This window comes from Onychomys torridus, chromosome 13 (genome assembly GCF_903995425.1).
Source record: "Onychomys torridus chromosome 13, mOncTor1.1, whole genome shotgun sequence".
NCBI classification, from domain to species: domain Eukaryota; kingdom Metazoa; phylum Chordata; class Mammalia; order Rodentia; family Cricetidae; genus Onychomys; species Onychomys torridus.
The window spans coordinates 12,365,540-12,382,528 of NC_050455.1; the positions used below are offsets into that span (position 1 = coordinate 12,365,540).

A 16,989-nucleotide genomic window follows, 5' to 3' on the forward strand; every position below is an offset into this window, starting at 1 on the left:
TAGCAGCCATGTAGATGTGGCTCACTATAGGTCGGATATGCTAATGTTCCATTAATCACTAATTTGTATTGTAAATAACATTCAAAAAAAAAAAGCTCCCTGGGCAGAATTTTACTGCAATTCCCTGTAACTGCTGAATGCCTTAAGACAGCATTTAAAACTTAACTGAACATATGGCTCTTACCTTGTAACCCCAGACAATATGTACCTTTCAATTTGCTTTGGACAGTTGAAAGATTATAACCAGATAGAATTTTTATCTACATCTACCATATAAACATGTACATATATGTCTGAACATGTTTTCATGTATGTGAATATATGTCCCATGTATTTGTATACAATCACAAATCATAATCATAGCATGTAAGACAGCTAAATCACTTCGGTGATTATTATATGAAGTGATATTTACATTATTACTCACCCTTGGAAGTATGCAAACACTTATGTGCCTGTTTTTATTTTTTTTTATTGCTGTTTGAGATAGGGTCTCATGTAGCCCAAGCTAGCCTTTAACTTATCATATAGCTAAGGATGGCCTTGAAATCCCCCATTCTCCTGCTCCCACATCCTACGTGTATCACCATCCCCAGCCATAAGCTATTTATTTTTTCAAATAAACCAAGGTCCAGTGAATTAACCTAAGTTGTTCATGATCATCAAGCAGCTAACTCTTAGAAACATTTGAATCTAAAATTTCAGTTTCAGATTCTATCCTCATCATCAATACCTCCTAACAGCATATGGCATGTTATTGAGCATATACAGTTTTGAAACTATTTATGCAAATATACATACTTGAGTTTTTGTATGACATCAGGAGGGTAATGTGGGGGGGGGGGGGCACTAGGAATACCATTTCCGAAAATAGACTGCTTGTATTCAGTACTTACACGTAGTGATGGCCCACTCTCAGTGACATTAGCCACTAAAAAATTCATGGAAAATACATTCTCATTCATGCTGTCCTGCGGTTAAACATGTCTGAAGCTGCAGTTAGTTTCCCCCAGCTTTATGAGAAACTCAGGTGCCAGGGGACTTTCTCCATCAGCACACATATGCACCCAAGAACAGGCTGAATCCTCAAAGGACCCAAGCTTCATTATAATGTCATTTACATTATGATTTAGGTCTTCTTGTAGGCTTTCAAAAGGATAATGGGATGAAATGCCCTAAAATAGAGAATCTGATCTATCATAACTGGGGAGAGAAGATCACCTTATCCTCATGAATGTTAACCCACTTCATAAATATTTATACAAACTTAAAAAAAAAAAAGTCCTGCACTACAGAACCCAATATGCTGCTAGTGTCCTTTGGGGTCAGCATGCTACCATATCTCTCTGGGTGTATGAGTGCACTTTTACTTTGCTTTGCTTAATAAACTTCTTCTTAAACTGTGTGTGTTCTGATTCAATTAAGCTGCAATAGAAAGAAGTAGGTGAACACAAATTCCTAAGATTGCAGGAGCCTTCGCATCACAAACAAATTAAAACAATAACTAAAACAGGAAAACAAAACTCTTGTAAGCAATGCCAGATGCAGCATCACAGGGCTAAGCTGCTCACTCTTCGATACGGGATGACACTATAACAAGCAAGTTCTTTGACCTCGAAGCTGCTGACCACAACGCCATTGCAGACTGGACTGTATAGACGCTCTAGTGCCTTGACTACTGGATAGAATATTTTTATTGCTCCAAAGTACCGGAATTCCTTTTACCTTCATATCATCATGGGGTTGGTTAGTGTGATGGACATAACGTTTTATTTCCTTGCAATTTTGTTGTTGTTTTTCCGTGTAAGCGCTCTCAGAATCGGCTGCTATTACCTTGTTCCCTGTCTGCTTTCTGCTCTGCTATTGAGTTCTTAAGATCCTTAGACAATGTGGAATGATTCGATTTTTGATCTTTCTAAGAAGCAAAGCAAGATTATATTTTGGAATCTTAACCAGCAGAATAAAATGATAGGAAGGATGAAAAGAAGGGTGTATTATGCTCTGGCAATAGTGTGGTAGTGACGATAACCACGTGTCGCCTCTGTTGCTTTGACGTCCCCCAGTTTTCCTAGGGTGGTGGAGGTCGCAGATCCTTCATCCTCATGCTGTGGTAGAGCAGACGCAGTCTTGGTATTTTGCTGTGTGATGATGGTGGCAGTAGTTTCCTATCACCAGTCACAATGCTTGCTGCTGGTGCCTGACACAGACAGCTGTTGCCATGTGTGCATTTCTAGTTATTGGAGTGTTAGCAGTCATTGCCTGTGACATTCAGATTTTCAATAAGGGGCTAACTGTGTTCTGCACATTCTTAAGTTATGTCGTTGGTGTTGTTTCTCTATTAAAATACAGTGAACACTTATTGTTTAAAGCGCCAAGTCAACACAAAAAGCTCCTGGTACTGAGTTTTAGTTTATTTATTCCCATTAGAGTAGACATGAGGATGACTTTCCTTCTTTATTTATTTTCTTTTAGAGCATTATCTGGAAAGCTTTCTGCCTAAAATGAAATGTTTATCTAAAAGTTTTTTCCTGTCATTTTATAAGAAAGCATCACACTGTATATTTCTGTAGAGAAAGAATATTCAGCTGGCACTTTCCTTTCCACAGAAAGACACTGCTAACCGGAAGTGAGTGTAGAGTTATTTTTACTTTGTTCAGAGGCATTTTTATTTAATTTAATTTGATATTTATGCATATGAATGTTTTGCCGACGTGTATGTATGTGCACCAGTTGTATGCCTGGTACCCCTAGAGTCCAGAAGAAGGCATCAGATACCTGTAATTGGAGTTATAGATGGCTGTGAGCCACCATGTGCATCTTGGGAAATGAACCTGGGACTCCTGAAAAAGTAGCATCTCTTCAACCTGAGAACTCACATGCTGAACCAAAAGCATGAAGTAAAGAAAGTCACCTAGACACACTGTGAGGCCGGCAGTGACATACTTCCTTGAGCAAGGCTGTACCACCTAAGCCTCCCCAAATAGTGTCACCAGATGTTGACCAAGTGTTCAAATGCCACTAGGGTCAGTTGGCATTCAATCCACTGCATCTCCCTCCTATCATTGGCATTGATAACCAAATGTAGAACTTTGTGCTTTATGACCAGCCAGAGGGGACATTTATTCATTTCAGAGTGTTCTAGACTTCCCATCTGCTTATTTATTTAGATTCTAGGCTTGCTTCCTTCTGGGTTTAAAATGATTGGATGTAGAGTTGTTCAGTAAAGCAATCTGTTTGCATTGCAAAATAGAGAGAAGCCTGACAAGTAGAGGTATCTCAGAGGAATTGTACCCCTAAAATCGATGTAGACTAAAGTAATAAGACCAAGTAGCTAATGCTGAAGTTAGGACCTTAGTATAGATGGACCACTAGGGCCACCACTGACCTAGTGGAGAACAAAATAATGTTTCCATGATGTCACAATGGAAACGCATTGTCTTTTAGGGGACCCTTGTTTGCACCCCTCATGGGTGTCAAAACAAGTTTTTCTAATCCCTTTCCTTAACTTATCACATAGATGTATTTTTAAAGTTAAGGAAAATTCATTCTAAGGAAAATAAACTCTATTATATCTTTATGCTAAGACTTCATATTTATTTTATATATTATATATTCATTATATAAAAAATTCCAAGGGATGTGTACTATGAAAAAAGCACTCCTGATTTGAAAGAGAACCACCCAAACCCCAGAGGCCTCAGTGGAAGGAGTCTGGCTGTGTTCATTGTCCCCTGGTATACAGATAAGTTCATAGTGGTACTTAGCAGATAGCACGTTTTGCTGACCTCAGGTTGCCTGTCATCTGGAGTTACCTTGTTTTAACACATTATTTATAAACAGAAAAACAGACCTAAAAATTAGATTTGAGTCAGACATGGTTAGCAGGAGGATTACAGGTCCGTGGCCAGACTGGGAAATGTGGTCACACTTTGTATCAAAATATAATTTACAGAAGGATGAAATATGGCTTAGTGTTAGAGTGCTTTCATAGAGTGTGCAAGGCCCTGGGTTTGATCTCAGTACTTACAGAAATAAGTGAACAAGGATTAGATTTGGTGAAGCAGCTTCTGGCCTCCCAGGTGGTATGTGGGTCCTTGCTAACTTCAGCCTCTTCCTCTGCTCTCCTCTTCCCTCTCCATACTTCCAGTGCTTTTCAGAGAACTGTGAAGAACTGACATGCAGGAAGTTGGAGTTACTGGCCAGAGCATAGCTGAAGACAGTCATATACTGCCTCTTTACCAAAGAACAATCTGTTTTCCATGAAGGAAAGGCACACTGTGCCACCAAGTATCCAAGTAGGCAGGAAGCATGTCTAAATACCCTTACTTAGAGACATATGGCCTATCTGATGACACTCAATGGAAACAGCATTGTATTGTCTTCCCTTAATGTTATGTTGTGTGTGTAGGTGCCCAGTGTCCATCATTATGTTGTGTGTGTAGGGTGCCCAGTGTCCATCATTATGTTGTGTGTAGGGTGCCCAGTGTCCATCATTATGTTGTGTGTGTAGGGTGCCCAGTGTCCATCATTATGTTGTGTGTGTAGGTACCCAGTGTCCATCATTATGTTGTGTGTGTGTAGGGTGCCCAGTGTCTATCATCAAATACATTCTTCTTCCTGGGAAGAGTTGGACTCCTCTAGACAGCTGCTGATGGAGTCTAAAGAGATACATTGTAGTTTGTGGCATCAGGTCTCCCTTTACAATCTGATGCCATAGGAAACAGACATGACCCCTTTTTTGTTGTCTGACCTCTGAGTTGCTTGGAATTAAATTGTGTGTGTGTGTGTGTGTGTGTGTGTGTGTGTGTGTGTGTGTGTGTGTGTGTGTTTTCAGGGGCATGTGTCTGTATGTATGCATGTTAAGGCCGAGGGAGAATTATAAGTGTCTTCCTCTATCTTCCTCTGTGGTTATCTGTTTTTTTCCTTTACAATAAGTCTCTACCACACAACAATGGTGTGTGACATTGTCTGGCTTTTACATGGGTGTTGAGGATTCAAACTCAGGTCTTTACACTTGCATGAGAAATATTCCTAGTCACTGAGCTATCTCTGCAGCCCCAATACTTGTTTTGTAAGGGCATAGCAAAGAACCGTGTATGCTTCTCATATACTTAAAACATTTTTTTTTTTTATGTAATACATATGTAGTTTGTATTGCCTACAGTACTCAGTGGGGCATTTCATTACTTTTTAAAATAGTGTTTTGGAAGGTATTATTCAAATGTACATGTTTATGAAATGTCATTTGGATGGAGTCCATGTTAGCATTTCTTTATCCTACCTGATAATAATACACAGCAGCCATGGTTTTCATTCTTGCATTCCATCTGCTGTGGTTTCTATCCACTTGTTAAATTTTTGGTTGTAGAGGCCTCTCAGCTCTAGTAACTGAAGGTGAAAGTTTTTATGTATTTTTGTTATTGCTGATCACGAATTAGAAAAGAAGCATGGCGTCTTTGACTTTCTTTACAGGTCCAGGCCGTTAGTTAGTTAATTTCTTTTATAGTTTAATCAACACTTTCCATAATATAATCCCCTGACATCACGTGCACACATGAAGAGGGTATTTTAGAAGGCTAGTATTTCGCCAGGAGGAATTGAAGTTGGCGATACCTGGACACATAGAGATTCATTGCTATATTTACTGGCTGCCTTTATTCTCCTGTGTAGATTTACACAGTGGGTGAAGAAGGCCTCAGTTGTAATTGGAAGCACTGATTTACCTAATTCTCTTGTATTGTTAGGTTAATACCTACAGAGTGCCTTGAGTTCTTTTACAAAAGACGAGAAAGATTTATGCAAGTATGTTACACAATTTATGCCCAATTACATACACAGCTTGAAGAAAGAGTAAATTCTTAAATACTTTATAGCACATGTGGCCTCATTAAATATATTATTGACAGCATGCTAAGATGAGATGGATGGCATAATGAGTCTTTGTATTTCTGGTTCCTCAACAGTGCCTGGGACTTCACAAAAACTCTCTAAATATAAGAATCCCAGGGTGTTATCTCTAGTAAATATATCATTTATAATAAATTCTCCAACTCTCCCATCTGTCATGTGGCTTTAAATCTCATCTGAATTCGCCCCTAAGTATTGTTTAATTTTTCATTTCTGTAACTATGTGATTGCTAAATCTTATGGTCAACAAGTGAAACATACAGCTCATACCCTGTGTAAATAAGAGCACATTATTTTTGACAGCCAAGAAATATACAGTCAAGGCAGTATTTCAGAAGATTGTGACAGCTGTTGGTCAAAGCACATTAATCATATAACTGAGACATGGTAAAATTAGGAGAAACTGCACAGAAACCAGGAACAAAAAGGTTTGAGACCAGTCTGTGGCCCCCTTTTAACCTTTTGAGGAATTTCAGCATTCCTACAGCTTTGGCTTTTAATGGCTTTTCCTGTTTAGCGTGCTTAAAACCCTTTTTATTACAGGTAATTTTCCGCATAAAGCGATTCGCTAGATAAAACTGTATTTCAAAACTTTCAAATGCCTTTTATTATATTATCATCGCTATGGCGGACTCATTTATGAAACACAAAGCATTCCCATTTTGAAGAGATTTATTCTCCTATCTATTTTTTCTTGGATTTGCCCAAACCCTGTCATGTTCGTGTTCTGAAGGTTAATGCCAAAGTCAAGCAGACAGAAGCCAAGGGCTGCAAGCTTTCCAAGATTAGGACTGATTCCCTTCACAGAAATAAATGATTCCTGCCATGTTCGGTGATTTTGTGCAGCGCTCCCCACGGCTGAGTGAATGCATCAATACAGTAGTTCTTACATGCCGTACATACTGATGACACCTGGTGTTAACTGACTGAGCAGCGCACAGGAGACAGAGCACCTGCGAGAGAAGTGCAGACACATATATTTTTATCCTGGTTTTGAAACATTTATTTTACATTTATTTTACTTGGGAGCTCTAGTATCAAGTTCCACAGGCTTTCAAGCCACACTGCTAAGGTAGAATAAGCCGTTCAGTGGTGTTTTGTTATCAGAATTAGACCAAAAATGTCCTCAGGCTTAAACCCCTTTGCCAAAGCTCAATTTTATGCTTTTGAGGGAAAATGGACAAAGGTGATTACCAAGAATCCTGACAAGTCAGGGGCTCTGTGGGATTGGAGATAGTCATGAGCAAGTGGATCATGTAATTCAATAACCAGAAATCACTGTGGATACATTTTTATGTTATATTTTATTGTCATGTTTTATAGGCTTTGAGGCAGCAGCAGAAAAGAAGAAATGGAGTCTCAATGATGGTGAACAAGACTGTTCCTCGTGTTGTTTTGACACCATTAAAGGTGTCTGATGAGCAGTCGGATTCGCCTTCAGGTAAAGAGCTAAAATATTGTATGCTTGGCCAGTTCCTTCCCGGAGGAGACTTCCTCACGGAGAGGGATGGCTTGATTTTTTTTTTTTTTTAATTGAAAAGATACTCTCATGTGAGCTTCAGTTTTATACATATGTCTATAATGTGCATCTGTATTATAGATGTGTACCTGTCTTTGACTCTTTCTCAGTAATTTCAAACTATTGTGTTTTAGAGGCAGAGCCTCTTCCTCATCAACTGACTTAATTTGCTAATGTCAGTAGGTGTGAGAGATGGATCCTGATGCTGGTGGGTTTGCTGTCCTTGCATCAGCTTTGCCTTGAATGCTGAACTTGAGTTCTGGACCACATGCTGGTGTGCAACACCATGGAAAGTAGTTTTTCTCTCGAGTGTGAATTTGATTTTCAGCGAAGCCTGGAATCCTTTGAGTGCCTGTGTTCTGGCGACATCCTTGTCACCTCTGTGAAGCCCTGGCCTACTCCTCTCATTTGCCTCCTGTCACTTTATCAGCTGTGAACTGTTGAATTCATTATGAATTGGTGTTTGCATTTTCTGTTCCTGCTTCAGTATAATGCTGGTGATTAAGGTCTGGTTCTTCCTTTTCTTCCATTTCCTTCTTCCTTCATCCATCTCTCTCTCTGATATCGTCTCTAAATGGCATGGTAGTGTTGGAGTTTATTCATGTATTTTTACAGAGACCCAACTCCTTCATTTAAAAGCTGTTTGATCAGTGAATGCATGTCAAACTCCGCTATTAGGCCATCTGCTCTAGCTTTTTGTCCAGGTTGATTGATTTATTGGCCTTTTCTCTTTATATCCAATAGGGGAATCAGATTGTGGCTAAGGTAGTATATTAACTCAGGAAAAGAAAAAGGAGATTATATCTGTGGTTCTTAAAACAATTTTAGATGTTTCTTGTCAAGGACAGGGAGAGAAAGATAATGGCATAATAACTATTTCCTTTTTTAGGATCCGAGTCTAAAAATGGGGAAGCAGACAGTTCAGATAAAGAAATGAAACATGGGCAAAAATCTCCCACTGGAAAACAAACAAGTCAGCACTTAAAACGCTTAAAAAAGTCTGGTTTAGGTGAGTACCAGTTCACATTTCAGAGATGTATGTCTTTTAAAAAAACAGATTTTTTTTTTTAGTGGTTAAACAAGAAAACTGAAAATATCCTTCGTTCATCTAAACAAAAAAATATGCTAAATTGAGAAGCATTATAGTTTCAGTTGAGTCTCAAGCTTGTAATGAAATACAATTTTATTGGATAAAGCAGAGGGTAAAGATAGCAAAATTAATGTGAATGTGTATTGAAGTAATTACCTGTGTAGCCAGGATTCTGTCTAGCATGCAGTGTTGTATTGTGGCCTCTCTTTATTAGGATGTAATAAAAGTGACTCTCTTTGGAAGGATGTATCGAGTTGGAGAATATGTTGTCATGGGGTCTGCTGCAGTAGGGTTGTCCTGCCTTGATTTTTGTTTGAGATGCTTGAAATATTCAGTAATAGCTGTCTACAAAACAGAAACTGTATACAATTCCTGAAAGGTGTGGGGGACACTGTCCAATGACCTTGCTAGTAACAGTGGATTTTGTTCTGGATGCTTGCTTTTGCTTTAGTACAGATCTGCAAGGGGTGTACTGAAGTATGAGAATTAAGACAAACATGAGTGTTTCCTGAGCTGACACTTGTAACTAACTGCCCACACACCTTGTTGAGGGACCTGGGCCCACTGACTTCACCTTTGAATAGACACAATGATGATATAGCCTAGAGCATTAGAGTGCATGTGTTTAAATATCTCAGTGTATGATAAAGTGCCTTCCACAAAACACTAAGGACCTGAGTTCAGATCCCCAGAGGCTACCTGAGGTCTGCTCATGGTCTTGCATGTCTGTAACTCTAGGACTAATGGGGTGTTGAGGTAGATACAGGCACATCACAAGCTTGCTGGTCATTCAGTCTAGTCAATCAATGAGCAGCACCACGTTCAGTGATAAAGTGAAGAGCAATTGAAGAATACATTGCTTCTTCATGCACATACACACACACACACACACACACACACACACACACACACACACACACACAGTCCATGTCACCCCATGTTGCCACAACTCCCTCATACTCACAGGGATATTTGATATGGTGGTCAGGAAAAACCATGAACTTACTGGCCTGAACTTTTTTTATTGTGCCTGCCACGTGCTTGGCAATGTAGTACTATTTTTTTTTATTTATTTATTTATTTATTTATTTATTTATTTATTTATTTATTTAATTTTTATTTTTGGTAAATTTAAGCCAGATTGTAACTAGTTGTTGACTGGTTTGATAGTTTTATTTATTGCCTACTGTATGCTAAAAAATTTACTAAATCATGGGACACACTTTCACTAAAAAGCATTTGGATAGGACTGGTAGATCCTTAGATAAAAGATTTGTGGGAAGTGAGTAGCAATTTTTAATTTAATTCTTTAATATGTTATGGTTATCTATATTCTATCATTTCTAAGGCTTTTATAGTTATTTACTACAACCCCAAATGTGTCTCTGTGTGTTGGGTAATCGCCATACATACACATACTAATAGGTTTTTCTGGTCTGAGTGTTTTAAGTAATTCCAACAGTAGGAAATTCTGAATGACATCTACAGAATGACATCTGAGCCACATGTACACACACATGTGCATTAGTTCATTCTCTGGACAAACCCAGGTATGATTTAAAGATCAGTGACATTTAATTAAAAAGAATGTGCTATCCGTGCAGGGTGGCACACCTCTGTAATCCTAGCACTTGGGAGCTCAAGGCTGGAGCTTTGTCAGGAATTCAAGTCTAAGTGAAAACCTAACCAGCCATGGCTACATAGCAAGACTGTCTCCCAAAACAAAAAATGAAGCTGAGTTGAGTGGTGAGTGACTTTGATTCCCATAGTCAGGAAGCAGAGGCAAGCAGATCTTTGTGAGTTCAAGGCCAACCAGGGCTCCATAGTGCATAGTAAGATATATCTTGAAATTAATTAGTTGATTACTAATCCACTACAACTTCAGCAAAATGAATGACATATAAGGACAGTATCTAGGATAATCTTCCTTGACATGCCTGGCTTGGGTCATGCTGTGTTATCAGAAGCCCCAGGTCTTAGATGTTTTCCATTGGGACCTTGTGTGTTATGGTTATCACCATACTGAAGTAGAGAGAATCAGAATTGCTTTGGGGTTTATTGTCTTATTGTTATTGTTTTACCTTGAGGGTCAACTGAAAGACAGGGTGACAGGCAGCTTCTCTAGGTAATCATGCATACCACGGGTCATCTCACATGTTGTGAGTAGTTTCTTAGATGATTTTGCTGCATGCAAGGACAAAATAGGGGAATAATGATGCTGTTTTCTAGGAGGGATGCAGAGAATCATAGTCCATGGTTAAGGGACTGGTTGGCCAGATGTGTCAGCCTTCTAAGCCTCTACGAAGTTTACACTTAAGAACTGCATTCTTAAGATTTTAATTGATGTTATGATTTCATGTTGAGCTCCATTCAAAGCTCTCCTGAGCCTGTTGGTTGGACTCATCTGGTCAACGTTTGATATAATTTGTCACATTTAATTCTTTAGCTGTATACAATAAAATGATTTCCATTTTCAGTAAAGAAAAAAGTCTGAGCTCCAGAAGGTTAAGAGGGCTTCATCACAGCTAAGATCCAGGCTAAGGCATGTGCATCTACAATTCTACCATTCATCTTAGACAGACTTCGAATGGCAGAGCTGCCCTGCATCCACTGGTTGCAGTTTTGACTGGGGAGCCACCTTATTCTTGATCAGTTGAAGCGTCTGCCTAAGTGTTAAAGTGCAGGCACTCTAGTCACACATGGAAAAAGAGGTAGCACTTTTAAGATCTCTTGGCAAACACTGTATGAAACAAAAGAAGCAAGTGTTGGGATTTAAAATTAGTCTAAAGTCGAAACAGCCTGTGATCACCAGGAAGCAGCTGTGACTGCCAAAGCTGGCTCGGTTTGTGCAAATGAAGTTGGCAGTGCTCACCAACCTTCTAGTAGACACCATCAGTGTAAGTGAAAACTGAGGGGAAGGAAAGGAAGGAAGCCCCAAGCTGACCATCTTCAGGCAAACCACCTCATCCAGATGTTTAAACTATCTAAAAAAATTTTTTTTATTATATTTAATTGTCCGGTGATGGTGGGTGGGCGCACACAAGCCATGGCATGCGTGTGGAGGTCAGAGGACAACTTCTGTTGGTTCTCTTCTACAATGCAGTTCCTGGGGGTTGGATCGGGTATTCAGGAATGATGACAAACACCCTGCCCTGCTGAGTCATGTTCCCGGCCCAGATAGTGATTGTTCTAGTGTTCCGTTAGAGTCAGGATATTTGGTATTCTCCTCGTCCCGGTGCTGTTGGGTCTGCTAGAACAGAGATTGTCCCGTCCTTCCTTGTCATCCTCCCGCACCTTTTGTGTCCCTTCCGTTTGGTAGCTGCTGAGAGAATATTGGACAAATGAGCATGTGAATACGTCAACTGAATGTGTTAGTAAGTCAGTCAAGATAAGTAAGGAGTAAGATTTCAATGACTTCTATCTCCCTGGACGACGCTGTGTCTTCAGGGAAGAGCATTCTAAATGAACTCATGTATAAGTACAGAATCAGAAGGAAGGAATGCCCCCCCCCCCCCCCCCCCGCCGCCGCCGCCGCCACCCAGGCCAGCCGGGGGTACCACCCTCATCCGTTTCCCCCACCTGACTCAGAGGCACTTTAGTGTCAGAACTGCTTTGAACTTACTTTACCTTCTTTCAGAATGGGTAGCAGTCCTTATGTGCTGAGACTATTCTAAATTAGAACATACACCCTAAGTTTCTTCTCATTTCAATTAGCAAGGTTAAAACAAAATGCAGTCAAAAGGAGACTTCATGGTGTAAGCCTAAATTTTCGTTTTCATGGTAAGATTCCCCTAGCTGGATAAAAAGTCACTCCTAATTATCCCACACGCATTGACTCACCCTTCACCCACTTATGCACAGCCTTCCTCAGGACTGACAGCACATACTGTAGCAGAACATCACTACTGCTACCGGGGACCCTGGATCAGTGGTCACTGTCACCTAGACAGCTGGCTTGACAGTCTCTTTGGGTGATCCAAGATGGGATCACATTCATCTACCAGTGTTGTATTCTGTGGAAAGTTTCGTCTGGCTTCACTATCTTCTGTCTTGTTCCCTCCCTTCTCCTCTCTTTCATGTTTTATAATTTCACATATCTTCCCCAACCCCAGCTAAGATATAAGTGACTTAAATTCAGGGTCACTGGCCTAAACCAATTGTTAATTGTACCTTCTACCTAGTCACACAGTAGGAGTTTAAAAGTGTTTGTTAAACAAGCCCAAGCTTTTAATGGATGTCTCTGAGGGAGTTTTAATAATGTCCTCATTGAACCCAACTTCTGGGATTCCTTCCAACATTAATTTTTTGTTCAATCTTTATGTAATACAGAATTAAAATTCTGCTGGTTTTAAAGAGTGTTCCATATTTTGAAAAATAAATTCATGCAGAAAAATAAAAATGAAAATTGGATAATAATTCTGTATGTCATTCAAAATATCCTCAGTGTTTCCTGAAAGTTGTTTGGCATTGCTTAATATTATCTATTTTTCCAGAGATTATATACCAAGACTGTTTTAACTAAAATGCTAAGTTATCTTAAATTGGGGATAAATAAGAAACAGAAGATTTTTTCTTTTTTTAATGAAAATAGATTTCTTTCATACATTATATCTTGATTATGATTTTCCTTCCCCCAACTCCCCCAAGATTTTCCCCACCTCCTCTCCCATCTGGATCCACACCCTTTCTGTCTCTCCTTAGAAAACAAACAGGCATTCAAAGAATAATACTAAAATTAAATAAAGCAAAAACCAATTGGAATAAGATAAAACAAAAAAGAACAACCAGAAGGAAAAGATCCAAAGAAAAAGCTCAAGATGCATACATAGATACAGAGACATACATGTTCTTACACAACAGGAATCCCCCGACAAACACAAAAAATGGATACTATAGTATATATGCAAGGGACCTGTCAGGTTGATTAAAAAAAAAAAATTGCCCTGTCAGAACCTGAGGAGACCAAGAACCTGCCAGTAAATTTGGTTTGTGTTGGCCATCTACTGCAAGGCCAACAGTAGGCTGAAAACTTCACTGTATCTGTAGAGTCTCTATTGGAGAGAACTGAATTTCAAATTTTTGAGTGATTATCAATTGGACATATCTTAAAAAAAGAGAGGGGGTGGGAACATGTGAAAATGGAAACCTCATATTGTTAAACACTGCCTTCAGATCTGTCTGTAGCTCTCCAGAGTTACTGAAACTGAAAACCTGAGCCATGAAGATGGCTGAGCAGATAAAGATGCCTGTTGTCAAGCCTGTTTGGGGGTCTCTTTGACATGGGGTACACTAGAATTGATTATGAACTCTTACTTGTTTGGGCCTTTCCTCTTATTTGCCTGGGGTGTGGTGTGGTGTGTGTGTGTGTGTGTGTGTGTGTGTGTGTGTGTGTGTGTGTGTGTGTGTGTTTCTTCCCTCTTCCTTGGGGCATTTGATATACATACTTCTTGTGCATGTTGCCATCAGAAACTGATTCTTTAAGCTAGGACACTCTTCCTGACCCACAAATGCATGGGCCCAAGTGGGTTGTGTCTACAGAACTCTCTGAGCACACTAAGCAAGGGATTAATTACCAGGGCCTTGGTTGGACACGTGCCCCAGATTTTTATCACAAAATGGAGCCTCTAGTGTGTAGTGTTGAGCCTTTCTGTGGCTTCTCCTGTCCTCTCTGCCTGCCTCTGCTGCCAGAGCCCTCCAGGCAGAGTGTCTGGGAATTCGACACTAAGGGAACTTCATGCTTTTCTTTCTGTGGGCACTGTAGGGAGATGTGCAGTGCTGGCTTTAATGAGATAAGACAATCATATATAATTGGATTGTTCTTAAGCCAATTAAGAATACATGTGTGAGGATAATTAAAATGGAATTAAACGTTCTCTATAAGAGCGAATTTAGTTAAGCCATTCTGTCTTTTTGTCAGAATTATAAAGCATAGCTTTGCTTAGGTGGACATTTTGAGCATAAATCTTTATTTGGTTTAGTCATAATGACTGTGTGCCACTCAGGGGAGAGGGGTGGTGCTGATGCTTCTCCTCTTCCTCCCTCTTCCTCTTCCCCTCCCTCCCCCTCACTCCTCCTCCTCTTCCTCCTTCTTCCTCTTCCCCTCCCTCCCCCTCACTCCTCCTCCTCTTCCTCCTTCTTCCTCTTCCCCTCCCTCCCCCTCACTCCTCCTCCTCTTCCTCCTTCTTCCTCTTCCCCTCCCTCCCCCTCACTCCTCCTCCTCTTCCTTCTCTTTTCTCTTCCCCTCCCCCTTTCCTCCTCCTTCTCATCTTTCATTAAGAGAGTTTGGGATAATGATAAAGTTATCTAGACTACATTAAGTTAATTATTAAACTATTTATATTTTGCTTACTGTATGTGAGAGGAAGCCTACTGGTAACTTTTTTATGTTTAACTTTATTTTCTATCTTAAAGTTAACTTAGGAAATGTAAAAACTTAAAAGAGTTTTAGGACTTGGGGATTTGGTTGAGTAGATAAAGTATTTCCTGTACCAGCCTGAGGACTTGAGTTTGATATCTAACACTCATGTAGAAAGCTGGCCATGAAGGCATACACTTATAATCCCATTTCCAGAAGGATCTGTTGGGCTCATGGTCATGTCATGTAGCCTAGCCAGTTGCTAATACTCTAGCATCAGTGAATGACTGTCCCCAAAATATGTGGTGGAGAGCAATTGAGAAAGACAGTCCATGTCAACACTGGTTTCCCCACAAATGTGCATACATGTGAATGTGTACCCACATACATGCCTATCCCCTCCCACACATGAATATGTCCATACAATAAAATCAGTTTATCTTTATTCAGCAATATTGTCAAAAATTCGCAATGCTGTATTGTTTATTTAAAAATCTGCTTTTAATTATATCTGCCCATTAAATCAGTTCTGTGTCTAGAACTGTGTCCATGTTTTTCGTTATTATTTGTGATTATACAGTTTCTTCTCAGGAATTTCTAATTTTGTTAGTTTAATTTAAAAAATACATCCTTTTACTAATTGATAGCTATCATTATTCTTTTCTACCACATGGATCTCCACTCTTAGTTTTTATATTATTAATTCCTTTGTTTATTCAGTGCTTATTCTATTAAATTCATGATTTGAGCTCTTAACTCTTGAATATTCAAACTTTTCCCCCTCCCACACTGAAAGGGGCAATTTAGTTTTAAAATCAATTAGCACAGCATTCTGTAAACGCTGGCATTATTTTTCTCCAACTTCTGAGAAACATATACTAGATGTGGGGAGGCTCGAAGGATTGCTGGCCTTGCGTTGTGAAGCTTAAAGTAAACCTTTTCCATTGGACAAAGCGCTGTGGGGTTATGTCAGTGCTTCAGTATTTCTAGAGACCCACTTCTCAGTCATGGTGGATTCCCCTGCCGTTCCTTGAGTGACAGTGCAGTGCCTGCCTCTGATAGCTTAGTGCAGTTCACTGTCTTCAGTTTATTGCATGAGTATAGGTGTTGATTTATGAAAGCATTCTGTGTGTTTAAAGTTACTTTTTAATTTGACATGTTAGTTTTTATCCCTGTCTGTTGAGACCTCTCCTACCATTGTAACGACAGTATGTTTTCTTACTTCTTTGAGCCTGTCTTGTTTATTTGGAGGCTCAGATCATTCCTTACGCAGGCAATGGATGGCCAGTTCCAGTCTCAACAGTGTTTCCTATGTTTGTTCTGTCTTGACTAAGGCAATATGGTGTTGTTTCTTTTTGTTGTTTTCAGCTTGTTATTAGTATTTTTCAGCTTATCTAGGTGAATTTTTATCTCTTGAAAGCAATAGATATCTGGACTTTTTGCATTTTAAATCTCATATAAAATTTTCCTTATATTTATTGTGATTTTCGTGGACTTAATTTTAGTTTTTCTTTCCTCTTCTTCAATGCCTGCCCTTTGACCGATGTTTTCCTTCTGTTTATTCTTTTGGAAATTTATTCTTTTTCTGTTCTTCTGAGGCTACCTGTTGAGTTTTAATAAAACTTATTCTCATTGCCCATGTTCTATACATATTCTCATTTCAAGTGTACCTTATTTCTATATACATAACTTATTTCCACTTTGCTTTAATGTCTGCTAGTCATTAGTGTTATTTCATAAAATTAGTATTTATATAGAAGCACTCATGATTATTTGACTTTTAGTTCCCCATTGCTGCTACAGTTGTGTATGCTCTTATTTGGTAGAAATTATTGGTCGATCACATCCAGTAGTAGCTCTATCAGCAAGATATTTTTAGGAATAGGATTTCTGTTTGGGATATTTAAATGTTCTTGAATGTTGCCATTTTGAAAAACACAGCTACTAATGACATTCTAAGTCAATCTTTATTTTCTCTTGGTCCTGTGAAGATAGCACACTGTCTTTGTGATCTATTAGAAACTTCCTGTTCATCATCTCATCTCTCTTCCTTATGATTAGTTCTTGTACAAAATTCATGCAAAGAATTTTATTTATTTATTTATTTATCCATTTTTT

At 39.2% G+C, this 16,989-nt stretch overlaps 1 protein-coding gene across 1 annotated transcript in view; it reads left to right on the forward strand.

Moving 5' to 3' along the window:
• Positions 1-16,989, forward strand: part of Asxl3 (ASXL transcriptional regulator 3) — a 139,100-nt gene that overhangs the window by 26,200 nt on the left and 95,911 nt on the right. The window contains exons 4-5 of the mRNA XM_036205161.1: positions 7,231-7,348; positions 8,316-8,435. Of these exons, the coding sequence (XP_036061054.1) occupies positions 7,231-7,348; positions 8,316-8,435 (238 nt within the window). The remainder of the gene's footprint in view (positions 1-7,230; positions 7,349-8,315; positions 8,436-16,989) is intronic.